Source organism: Cyanistes caeruleus, chromosome 1 (genome assembly GCF_971803275.1).
Source record: "Cyanistes caeruleus chromosome 1, bCyaCae1.hap1.1, whole genome shotgun sequence".
Taxonomy (NCBI): Eukaryota; Metazoa; Chordata; class Aves; order Passeriformes; family Paridae; genus Cyanistes; species Cyanistes caeruleus.
This window is the reverse complement of record NC_141701.1, coordinates 25,209,353-25,222,694: the sequence shown is the minus strand read 5'-3', so window position 1 is coordinate 25,222,694 and position 13,342 is coordinate 25,209,353. Positions and strand designations below refer to the sequence as shown.

The window sequence follows — 13,342 nt, the reverse complement described above, 5'->3', positions numbered from 1 at the left end:
AGACTATAGACTAAAACATCATATATTACCTGTTCAGGAATGCCACCCCAAAAATAAATAAGTAAGTAAGTAAGTAAGTAAGTAAATAAATAAATAAATAAATAAATAAATTCTTAAAAGTTTACTAAGTTCTCTTTAGTACTTTTCCCCACACAAGATGCTACTGTTTTGTTCAAGTTAATGTCCTCAATTCTGTAAGTTCTGTAGGTTGCAACATGACCTTTTAAACATGGACATAGCTCTCTCTGACTACGCACAATTATTATATGCATAAATATAACATTAATACAAGATATAATTTTCCATTTGCACTACCTAAAGTCAGCAAGGCAATTATTTGGTAACTCAGTGCATATAATACTAGCTGTACTTTAGAAAATTGAAAAAATATTAGTATAAACTCAGTGTTATTTCACTAAATATAGGAATTACTACCATGTCAACAGAGCATCATTATGGGTTCATCCCCTCACAGATGTTTAAACAACATGTGGTTAAAATGTAGCACATATATCAGAGCAGCTGACAACATGATACAACCAAGCCAGTATTTATTATCAACACTCAAAGGGAACCAACACTTTTTCTTTGTTTAGCCTCCTCTATACAGATGCTGAGTATTTGAAAGTGTTCCTCTTTTACTGAAGATTTGTTTAAAACAAGGAAGAACAGTAAGTGCAGATGTGAAGCAAAATCCAAGAGCATCAGGCATCCCATTAAATCAAACGGTGCTGCATGGGGTGTGGCTGGTGCTTCTGCTGTTCACATCCTCCCGCAGACATCCCCACGCTCTGGAGATGTCACACACAAAACATTTCTCTGAAAGATAACAATTTTCTTCTGTTCTAAGCTGAAATCAAGCTATCCAGTTGTTACTACCATCAAAAATCTGACATTAGAAGAAAAATAAAAGGCTCTACCTATCCTTGCCTGCCATACACCTGAGTGTCCATGTCATCCATGCAGCTTTGAAAACATAGGTTCCTCCTGCTTCTGACCCTCTTACTTAAAGAGACAATTCAATCCACTTTTACAAATACAGATCTGAAATAAGGCCACATGAAGCAGCTGGACAAACATTTTTTTTTTGCTGTATCACACAAAAAGGTCCAGTGCACAAAATAGAGCTACAAGGGAAACAGAAACCTAAAAAAACAATGCAGAAAATCAACGTGCCTTACCCATAGGTCTGTTTCTGTCCCTGAGGTCCCTGTGATTGGGGTGTCTGTATGAGTCCCTGTAGTGGTGGGCAATGGCCATATCATCCAAACGATAATGCTGAGGTGGAGGTGGGGTGGGATGAGGCAGACCATTGGGCTGATAAGATAAGCCATTATTTGGACTGTACCGCTGGCCTGGGCTAATAGTGCAGGGCCGCTTGCTTGGATGCTCTGAGTGCAAAGGCTCTCTGTCAAAGCCATTTTCTTTGGTTCTGAAAAACAAAGCAAAGGAACTTTAATTCACTTAGTGATTAGAGCTTGGGAACATGCACCCCCACCTACACAGGCAGCTTCAGGAACTGAAGTTTATTCTTTCACTTTGCTCCAAGCGTGTGGTGTTGCAGAACATTTCATAACATTGCTGAATCAAAACATACAAAGGACTTATTTATTTTGTCTAACCATCCCTGTAGCATGAGAAATACTAGTGGGGTGAGCCTTCTGATAGAGCCACTTAATATGGGGCTGGAGAGCAAGCAGCCTTCACTGACATCACAGACTGATGGGGTGGAAACACATACAATTGCCAAGGTGAAACCATCAACTGATACATGAAGCTATGGACCACAAAATTCCTACTTTCAGTAGTGCTACAGTGATTTATAGTGATTTATATTGATTAGGAGAAATCTCCAGTTCAAGAAATGGTTTTTTTCCAAGAGGATACCAGAAAGTCTAGCAGTCTATGTCAATGTGCTGAAGCTCAGCATGCCATGAGCTCCCATCAAGATCAGTGTCACACAGAGGTTTTGGGGAAGAACTGACTCTAAATGATGAGAACTGCATCCTTCAGAGATTTTGCACCATCTGGGATATTCCAGTCAAAGGTGCTGTGACTGTCATTAGTCTTGCAGGAAGATGTGGTTAGACTCAAGTCCCCAGAATATTCAGGAATTCCCTCTCCATTAGTCTTAGACAGGGGTTTCATGCTCAGGGAATTTGAAAGAGCTACTGAGGAGAAGACAGGGTTTTTTATGTTCTAATTACTCTTTAACTCAATTCATAATCACTTATTTCCAAAGAAATCTCTACTTGACACTTCTGCCTGAGAACTTTGAATTCTGAACTACTTCTCAAATAAAATAAATTTCAAACAACAACAACAAAACCCAAAAAAAACCTCACCCACGCAAAAAAAACCCATAACCAAACCAAACCAAACCAAACCCAACCCTCCCCCACAAAAGACCATCCCCACCCCCAAAGGCAACAAACAAACCCATCTAGAATTACTTCAACAGGTTAACAACCCCTTTGGGGAAATTTCATATCATTGTAATACTGTTTAATAATTGTTTATTTTTAAACCATGTGAATAAAGAAAACCTACAAAATATTAGCTTTGATTAGAAAGTTTATTAGATATGAAAAATGCAAACTGAAGTTTCATTCCTCCCTCCAAAAACCTTTATTAAACTGCTGATATAGTCCATCCTTTTTATTTAAAAAAAAAAAAAACCAACTTTATCCTCTGGAAGAAATGGATGGTATAATGTATCATTTCTACTGATAACACAATTTTTTGACACTTTTTCAGAAAGGTAAATTTGAGCAAATTTTCTTGTTTGTCTGTTGGTAAACCCAACTGTCCTACAACAAACCTTCCCTCAGAAACCAATAAACCACCCTTGAGGGACTGTCTGTGTGGAAACACTCAGTGTATTAATTGTCACCCCTCAACAGGTTCCCATTTACCACCAATGAGAAGGAGGAAGAAACCAAATCATTGCCAATATCCTCTGGGAGAGAGAATCAGATTAAGATCTTGTAACTAGCAGCAAGAAATTAAAAGATGGGCTGCATTGTTTTCAGAAGGAGTAAAGCAATTTCTCAGAGACCTCACCAAAATTACATATATCTATATCTATATCTATATCTATATCTAAACTATAACTTGGCAAAAAGGGAAGAATCTTTCACCATCACAGCAGGACATCTATTATAATTTTGGGCAGATATAAAAGACATACTTTGCTAATGTGGAGCATGTACCTCGTTACAAAAGAAATGCAGCATGGCTGTGAAAACTCCTAACCAAGAAAACTTGAGGTCCATCATATATTTTTTATTACTTTTGGCATGATGTAACTGCTTGCAATAGCTCCCAATGGGTGGTGATATTTCTGACAGCTCCTCAAGACAAGTTTGTATTTTGCTGGGGGGTGTGTTTCCTTTACAAGTATTTACTCATTGTGCCAATCTTCCAGCTGTCAAAATATTATGTACGCAAAATAAATGGACTTTCCTGTCTGTACCAGGCAAATTAAGAATTCACGTAAGTCCTTTAGTAGGGTTGTTAGAATTTTCTCTAACTTAGATGGGTAAAAATAATAAATAATAAATAAATAAATAAATAAATAATAAATAAATAAATAAATAATAGAATATTAATAAAGTAATGAAATAAAACAAATAATTAAATAACTCACTGGCTTTTGATCACTATATGTAGGAAAAGTAAAGGCATAAAACTGGGACAAGTGGGAATCCAATTTTCCTTTTCTGCACTACAGCTTTATGTTAAAACCATGTATTTTCATACAAATGCGTATACTTGCACCTAAATGTACGGGTATGTTTATGTAAAGCAAAGAATGCTCTGTACTTAATTACCTTAATTAGAATGCACCACTTCATCTTGGAAAACTCACCAGCATACCACTGAACTCTGACTAACACAGAAACTAACATGACTGTTGAAAACATATTTACTGAAATAATGTTTTTGCTATTATGATGGATAATGGCTGTCACGTCTTTTCTAGGTGTAAAAAATTACAATTTGTTGTTATATTTTCTGCACTGACCAAATAAACAGCTTACTGGAATACCAGAATGAGACTGTATTTCATGTTTCCAACCACATAAAAATATATGAATAAAAATATATGAAAAGATAACAACTTAGAAAACCTCATCACAACAGGAATCGCTGCCAAATTTACTATATCTGAATACAGTCAATAGAGTGATAAACGACAAGGTACTGAAGAGTGCCATTATTCAGGTGGTCTGAATTTGACCTACTGGTCCACTTCTGACCTCAGTCCTATACATTCTTTTAGGTCTCACCCCCTTGGGGCAATGGCATTTTCGCAGGTGCCTGAGGAAGCACTCCTGTTTCCCGGTAACTGGCACACCCATGTGAATAGTAGTTCCAAATATAACACCATCACAATTTTAATCTGCTTTCATCTGTTTTTGCAAAGTAACCACAAGCTGTATAGAGGAAATAACAGTGAATGTGTAGGAAACGTAGCTGACACTTTTTTTCTTACTCCCGTTGGCCACATTTTCCTTGATGTGCCTATAAATCAACACTGTTGTTTGGAAAATTGGCAATATGACAAAGATGGAGTCCTTCAGCTATAAACAAACAAGGAGTCATTTTACTTGAAACCATGATTTACTCAGATTAAAGACAGCAGAACAGACACTACTTTTTAGTCTGTACCCATTTAATATAATTTATGTTGTTTGTAGGTTGTGATTTCAGTTTTAAATTATGGCAATTTATGGATAATTTCCTGGGTAGAAAATCGGACCATGCAAAAGTGCCTTGGCTAGAAAATTAGGTTTCACCTAATCAAGAGTATTACATGAATTTCAAAGAACACTAAAGTCAGTTTACAAGAATGAGACAAAGCTGTTCATCTACTACTTGTGCAAGATGCATTGATTTAAACTGACTTCCACCAATAAAGGTTTGATGAACCAATAAATAATAATGCTTTGCTGGAATAAAGTAGCTGTTTATAATACTGTGTTACAGAAAAGATTACTTTTCTGCCTTGCTAACAGCCCATATTACAAAAATTCTTTTACAATTCCTCATGATTACACATGGCATACAAGGAGCACAGATGTAAGAGCTGTAAGCATCCTTCACCTGACTGAGATACTGAGGAGCCTCTCCAAATAAGATTTACCCAACAGTCTTATCACAGTTAATCTCTGTGCCCAGGTACTTTCGACATGCGTTTCTTGTCATGGATTCCAAGTGCACTGCAACCACAGCAGCCTTTCTAAAGTCACAACATAATCATGGCCACTTTAGTTTTCTTCTCACCCAAAATAATGCTATTCTAACAGAATTTTTTATTATCCTGTATTACTTTGTAGGCAGCTGTCATAAATATAGAGTCACTATATGACATGCTCACATACCATCAGCCCTTTCCAGCAAGCTCGAAGGATGAGTAATTAACACAAAGTTTTTTGTTGCCAATGTATTTAAAATCATATTATTTATAATTAAGCATTCCTTCACCAAAATAAAAACTCACTGTGGTCCAAGTTCCTTTGCTTTACTACAGTAGAATGTAAACTCCAAACTTGTAAACAAAATACAGTGAACACTTTGTTCATGACATGTCATGAACAAATTACCAAAATGTGTTGTCTCCTCAGGTGTCAGTTTTCTTCTCTTGCAGTGACTGATGGTTCCCAGTGTTATTACAGAAACAGATTGATCTTTTTAATGAGCTAGTTTAATAGACTCCAAAATCTCACCGTGGCTGCTCATCCGTGTCAGACCATATGCACCAAGAAAACATTCAGTAAAACACGAAGCTCTGCTGTCAGATTGCTCTATAAAACCTCAAATACAGTAGACTTGGATATGCAGATAAATAACCAGAACTGGAAAATGGATATGCAAAAAAAAGTTCTGAAATTATAAGCAGAAAAAATTACTGTATGCGGATTTTTGTTAACAAAATTCATGACGCAGCTGTGGTTACATGTAACACATGTTCCACTTTCTTTGCCTAATCCTCTACTGTACTCTGCCTCTACTGGAATCAATGCTATGCAGTTATCCATGCTCAAATGAAAAATACAAATGTGTATGTATATATATAACATATACATTATATACAATACGTGCCTGGGTATAACTATGTATCTATATATCTATGTCACATACCTTGGAAAGTGAAAAAGATACCACAGTTTACTTCAGTAAGACACAAATCTTCAATCAAAATTACTCCAATTGTACTTAGTTCTCCTGAAAAGATGTGGCCTTTGAGCAATTTTTTTTCATTTACTAGCAATGGAGTCAAAGTAAACCCTTTCCTTAAGCATGTCTGATACCTTCTGCTGAATTTTTTATTAGTATATTTGAAAATTACTTATATTTCTAAACAAAAGGTATATATATTTCCAGATGTTTCCTCATGCTCCTCTGTAAACAATTAAAATAATTAATAGTGTAATGAGTATAAAGCCAGACAAGTATTTGGTTTCAATACTCACTCAGTCCAGGCATGTTCTGCCTCTGAGGATAGTTTTTTTGTGGTTGATTTACTTACATTATCCAAATTAAAAGGTATGCAGACCCCAATTCAGTAAATTTAAGAATGTTTCCAAAAGCATCTTGTTCTTTTTACTAAATCTGTTGCACAAATGTTCTTGAGTGCACTAGACAACTCCACTGAACTTGGCTCAGCCAACACTACTACATGTATTTTTCTGTATAGTTTTTATTATAGTCTTTTTATTATAGTCACAGGCAATGGAGAAGTAGATGTGACTAACCAGTGACAGGTTTGCTTGACAATGAACAAAACCAACTTATTTTTTAAGCTCAAGGTACCATTCCAATGCGTGCACTGGGTGGTCTCTTTTCACGTGAGCATTTCTCATTACAGCAAATAGTTGCAGAAAAGAAAGGATGAGTTTTTCTGAAACACCACTGAATCACAGCTGAATTTCAGGCTGCAACTGACAGAAGCTGCCATGCCTTAGAGTGTGCAGGCCAGCGGGACACCCCACGCTACACCCTACCTGGACCCTGGGAATTTAAACACAGGCTCTCACCCATAACAACAGAAGTTAAGCTGTCTACCCCTCACCCCAAAAGCTGCAATTCTACTTGTGGAGGAACTGAAGGCTCCTCAAGTTGTTCATAGCCTAAGAGAGACTTCAGTTGTGAAGCCAAAGGCACTTGACTTTGCAAGCAAAGACTTAGAAATTTCAAGAGCACCTACGTATTTTAACTAAAAGGAAATGCTGAGAAGAAAATTCATAAACCATGCCCAAATCTCTCTAGGTATGAGCCTCAGTTTTAACTAAAAGATGAAGGTTGACTTCAAAATCAAATATTCTCCTGATCTGCTAATCCCTTTATGTGCTAATCTTATGTCCTTTTTCTTATAAAACCAACATGGTCTTTACATGACAAAGTTCTTGTTCTGGTCTCTACCTGCACCACCCATCTTCTCCCTCACAAGCAGGACAGAAGATAACACAGGTGAGACCATACTTACTACAAAATAACCAAAATTCAGCACTGTCACACAGGGTCTCAAAGAAAGGGAGCATTATTCCAAATGCTAACAATGGAAAGCAAAGGAAATACTTTACTTTGCATTTTTCCTCTGTGGTCTTATGGGAGATATGAATAATACTGTTCTCTACTAACAGGAAAAAAAGTGAGTAAGGGCTGTCAGGAAGGCACATCCCTCTTCTCTATATTCTGTCAAGCAATACCTCACTGGCTTACAAGGTAATTTCATGTGTGTCTACTCTTTGTAGGAAAAATGTTGTGTCTGCTACTGACACCAGTGTACTGCATGCTAACATTTAAGTTATTCACAAGATATTAGGAGGCCTTTTTAACAGATGTTTTGGTACACTACTCTGCAAAAACTTGAGGATATACAGAACTGCCCCACGGTGCTAAATTTCAGCTTTGGAAAAGTTATTTCATTGCACATAGTAGGAGAATACATGTAAAATGCCCAAAAATTAATCATCTTTCTGGGGAGCAGAAACATGCTTGTGTTAACCCCAATAGCTGCTTCAGTTTGATCTAGCTGTCTGAAGAAACTGGTGAAAAGAGGAAAGCTACATATAAAAAGAGCTTTTCTGCTTGTACCTCAATTTTCTCGCTGGTCCATAGTAATTTTTTTTGAAACACAATCTCAGGCAAACTAATTTCAAATACTTTCACATCTTTTTCTATCTAATGGCTATGTGACTTCAAATTTTACTGTTCACTTCTGGCTATCAGAAGTCTAAAGTTTTACTGTGAGCTTTCAGACTTTGTTTTCTTTGCTTGAATGTGCCATTCAAGCCTGTTCCAGCACAAAACTGTCACCTGTACAAAGTTACGAGGCTTCTTGACTATGCAAATCATCTTTTTCATTTAAAGGATAACTATGACACTTGCATTCCTCAGGCATACAGGTAGTGGTATTTGGCAGAACAGCATAATAGAAGTTTTCCACACTATAAAACCCATGGCAAACGAATCAATGAAAAATACAATACCTGAGTTTCCCAAAGGTAAAATGTAAATGCCAGCTGAATTTCTAACATTAGCATAGGAAGAAAAATAAAAGTAAATAACCACAAGAGTCATTTCCTTGCAACATTAAACAAAGAACTTTATTCTAAAAAATAATAACTCTTCCATACCCCTAAAGCTACTGTATTTCACAAACATGCATTCGCTTGCCCCACTTCTGCACAGACTCTCCTCAGCCAAACAACAAAACAGATTTCAGTGAACATTTCTCCTCTTTGAAAGAAATACCCATATTTGAAATAAATATGCATATTCCATGTATGGGTATGGAAATATGGCACAGCAGAAGTAGTCAAAGCCATGAGTGTGCTCTGGGGTTTGCCTTGTACTTCCCAATATAAATGCCTAGAGACTCTCCTCACAATCTCCTCCACATTGTTGAGTTCAACAAAACATCAGATGCCAAGGACTTGCATATGGAGCTTCATGACAGAAACACTGTGCACAGAGTACTACAGTACTGGCTGACCATCCACACTGACTTTGTGGATATGACCACAGCATGCCCTGAGGTGACTGAGTCCATGTGTGCATGTATTATATTTATATACTCCGGAATATATACATGTATGTAGCTCTCTCTACATATACACATATAAATATGTACATGTAGACATGCATAAGTAGGGCCTGTTATGAAAGGGCATGGGATAATGATTTTAAGCTAGTAAAAGCTTATTCAGACTAGGTCTAAGGAAGAAATTTTTAATACAGAGGGCAGTGAAGCACTGGCACAGGTTGCCCAGAAAGGTGGTGGATGTGCCATCTCTGGAAACATCCACAGCCAGGTTGGACCTGAAGGCACCCAGGGAACACCATCTGAGTATGCCCCCAGCACCCACATACACGCTCCCCCCGTGCTGGTGGAGCTCAGCCTCTTGGGCCTACAGACACTCTGGGCAGGGTATGAAAGGCGCAGTGGTGCTCACCTGTCTGGAGTTCGCCTCTTCCCGTTTTCGTTCACATCGAGAAGCAGCTCTGAGGAGTCAACAGGTGAGGTGGTGCTGGCATCCAGAAGCAGCTGTTCGTGCTGGGCGAGGTACTGGGCTGGGTTCTGCTTGGCTAGCCTTGCACAGTGCAGCAGCTCCCGCTGCAGCAGGGGCAGATTGGCCTGAAAGAGTATAGCACGTCTTAAGAGGGCAGCTTGCAAGCAGTTTCAACAGAGATGAAGAAAAATCGGAAATCAGAGGAAAGCCTACTTTGAGTGGAAACTGTTGCCATCATTCAAAGCCACTTTTGTGGTTAGCTGCCTGAAAGCAGGCAGCCTCCAAAAGTGGCTATAGCTATACTGAATATGTACGGAAGGATGGGAGTTTACCAAAAATGTAAAAGAAAACAGTAAATGCTGTGAGAAAACCAGATCTGCATGCCACATCCTTAAAGAGGGGAAAAAGCACTGTTTTGGCTGACTTCTGCTTTCTTACTATCTAAAACCTGATCTTCTATGGAGCAGCTGTTTTCAACAAGTAACAACGCTTTGTTTCCCATTCAGACTGCAGTTAGTACTCAGAAATAGTCTGAAACCAGGGGATCTGCAACTCTATAAGCTGCCTCAGTCACCATCCTTTGAGGGCCTTGGGGAGAACAGGACTGAGGACAGGATTGCCCTCAGCTTTCCCATTACACTTGCAGTTGCACATTAAGATAAAGCTTACAACAAAATCTCACATTCCAGAGCTTCAGTTAATCACCCAGAGGGCTATAATCCTCCCCCTAGCCAGATGTGGTTTGAAGGATTTCTAACTGTTCTTTCATGGCCCCACTGGGACTTGGGTCATGGCCTGGAGATTACCAGGACTCAGACAAAGAGAACTGAAAATGCTCGTTGATCCCTGGGCAGCACATTTTGCCCATCTACGGGGGTCATACTTAGTCATACTTTTTGCCAGAACAGGTGGAACCGTATGTTCCTTCCCTCTACAGAGATAGTTACACATCCTGGGAAACATCTTCCCTTCTTTGCAGCACATGCCAACATCAATACTAAGAAAGGTCACTCATTTTTACCTAATTATTTTTTGTACCATAAAATGATGTGCCTTGACCTCTCTTGTTCCATCACTACTGCATGATGATTTTTTCACCTCAGAATTTTCAAGTATTGGATTAAATTTCATAACTTTTAGTAACTAAAGACAAAGAACTTCAGCAATTTCCTTTGCTTTTGAAATAACTCCCATTTAAAAAAAAACCAAACAAACAGAAACAAAAAATTCCTTCTTTTTTAAGCAGGAAAATACTTCTGAAGTCAAAAAAGTTCTGAAAGTAATGTGCAAGGAACCAAACAAAAAACAGATGTTCTGAAAAGTTTTGAGCCCAGGATCTTGGTAAATTACTTTGTTAGCATTGTAACAATGGCAACTGCTCCAGCACCTGTTGCTGTATCATAAGAGCAGAACCACTGTGTCACAAAAAATGCCTGAATAGTCAATACATATGAAACTTTTAACAGTGGAGAAAAAAGTAGATATTGCTATCAGTTATTCATCTTTGGATGGAAAGACGGTTGTAAGAATATGGAAGTCCTTTCTGATCTACACAGAACATAAATATTTTTTGAAAGAACCATATATCTATTTTCTTTCAATTATAAGAGAGATAGACTAACTGACTGTGTCGTGAACCGGGTTTTTCAGTTGTTTTAATTTCACTGTTTCTTCAAAAAGCTCACACAGAATACAAGTCAAGACACCCAACTACCTGAACTAACTTGCATGGCAGAAAATAGTTGGAGAAGTTCACATATATTTGCAAATAAATATCTGGAAGAAATAAAAGAATCAGATCTAGTGTTTGACTAATGGCATGTACGTAAAAGATGTATCATCACATCTCAGCAGGCCTGTGAGGTAGAAATGTGAAGACCCTACTTAAGAGGTGAGTAATGAAGGAAGAAACAGCATATTTGTGTTCCTTATCCACTATCAAAAAAAAAGGACCTTTTTAATGCATAGATACTCCTAGAGACAACAAAATTTTGAACTGTTCAACAAAAACTGTGATTTATTTCACTTGTTCACTTTCTCCTAAAGAAATGTTCATACTTGCCCTTTAACTATATACATGAACATTTGCAGATAAATTTATCTGAATAGATTGAACAGATTTTCTTTGCACAGAACAAGCGTGTATAGCTTTTAATATGTTTATTAAACATGGATATATTCAGTTGCTTAATTTTTCAGAAGTGAGTATAGAGAACTATGATTGACATGCCTTATAATTTGGGCTTGTAATAGCACCAAGCAGTATTTGGATAAATACTTAACTCAAAGTCAAGAAAAGCGGTATTTAAAAATTTATAGTTCAGCTCAAATATTTTCAACCTGCTCAAAACACTATTCTAAACAATTTTTATCAAACTATATGTTAATAAATAATTAGGTTGTTGGGAGAAGATTTATCAGAACCTCTCTGTAGGTAGATCAAGTGTGCAGACTGCTTCTGGTCACCATGGCCCTGATACACAAGAACTAGTTTTTGGGAAGGTAACAAGAATGAATTTTGAATGCAGAATGAAACATCAATATTCTCCCTATTCTGAGCAGGGAGAGATGAGGCTTCTAAGGCAACTCAAGTGTACTCATAGAGACTCTGAAACCAACGTGGCCTTGGACACAGAGGATTGTGCAGAGGTTCTGCTCTGCTAGCTGACAGCTCTCAGCACCTACAGCAGCACATTGGTGCTGATGCCTGTAGACAGACTTCTGTACCTCTGCATGTGAGAGATACAAACCAGTTCTCAACCAGAAAAATTCTGACTGCAAATAAACATGACATTACCAGCTTACACTACCCTAAATTGTTACACTTCAGAGTCTGAAACATGTTCCATTCTTGTTTTGGATTGGGCCTTCTATCCTTCAGTATTTAGGCAGTATCTTAGCCTCCTCCATCAGCAACAGAAATATTTCAGTATTATAATTTAAATTGAAAAGGTTTTGTTAGAACATAGTATAAAATTAGGCTTTGATGTTTTTATAATTGCAAGTTTAAATAAATTATTACAGATGTATTAAAAAATAAAGATTTAAATTGTGACAGATTTGTTCAGAGAGCCTGAGTAACTCAAAATTATCAAATCATATTTACACTGATGCTTAAAACAAATATGCACAGCATATCTATTGAAAAATGGGGTTGGCAGTACTGAACATGTACACCATGTACCACTTAAATTTAACAGATTAAATGTTACTTGATATTAATACAGAAAATATGCACAAAAAGGCCAGTGAAGGTTTCTGAAGTTGAATGATCTTATCTTCCTCTGAACCAGAATTGGTAGAAAGATAAGCAATTCAATGTCTATTTATTATCTGTAATAGATCAGGGCTCCCTGGAGAGAGGCACTGCACAAACACATGGTGAAAAGTAGCTTCTTTCCCAGAATTTTTATTACAGAAACACAAATATTGGCTCCTGTCTGCAACGTAGCGTTTGGTAGACCTAGCAATCTGTAGTGGATCTAGACCAGACAGGATATACAGCGTGTGAAAGGTTTCAAGAAGGTTTGAGTGACTTGCCTATAATCAGGTAACAGAGAGAGGCAAAGCTGGAACAGAAAATAGGTCTGGCTTCAGGACAAGTCTTTGGGACAGAAGAGACTGCAGGGCCCAAGAGTCTCTCTCTTGCTGCGGAGCATGGCTGATAGCCTAACTCTGGTCCTGAGAAGCAATACTGCCATGCTAGCAGAGTCTTGAAGACAAAAAAGCCTCTTAGCTAAGATTCCGTCCCAGATTGCTTTGGTCGACAAAAAACACATATATAAAAATTACATGTATTTGCCGGGTGTTCCAGCAAGAAG

The 13,342-nt window shown here is 37.7% G+C and overlaps 1 protein-coding gene across 7 annotated transcripts in view; it reads right to left on the bottom strand.

Annotated features, from left to right (window-relative positions):
• The window catches only part of RUNX1T1 (RUNX1 partner transcriptional co-repressor 1), a 112,646-nt gene that overhangs the window by 25,052 nt on the left and 74,252 nt on the right, over positions 1 to 13,342 (bottom strand). For all 7 annotated transcript variants that reach the window (XM_086882648.1, XM_086882631.1, XM_086882638.1 and 4 more), the window contains 2 exons: positions 9,465 to 9,646; positions 1,182 to 1,432 (listed from right to left, as the gene is read on the bottom strand). In XM_086882648.1, the coding sequence (XP_086738774.1) occupies positions 1,182 to 1,432; positions 9,465 to 9,646 (433 nt within the window). The remainder of the gene's footprint in view (positions 1 to 1,181; positions 1,433 to 9,464; positions 9,647 to 13,342) is intronic.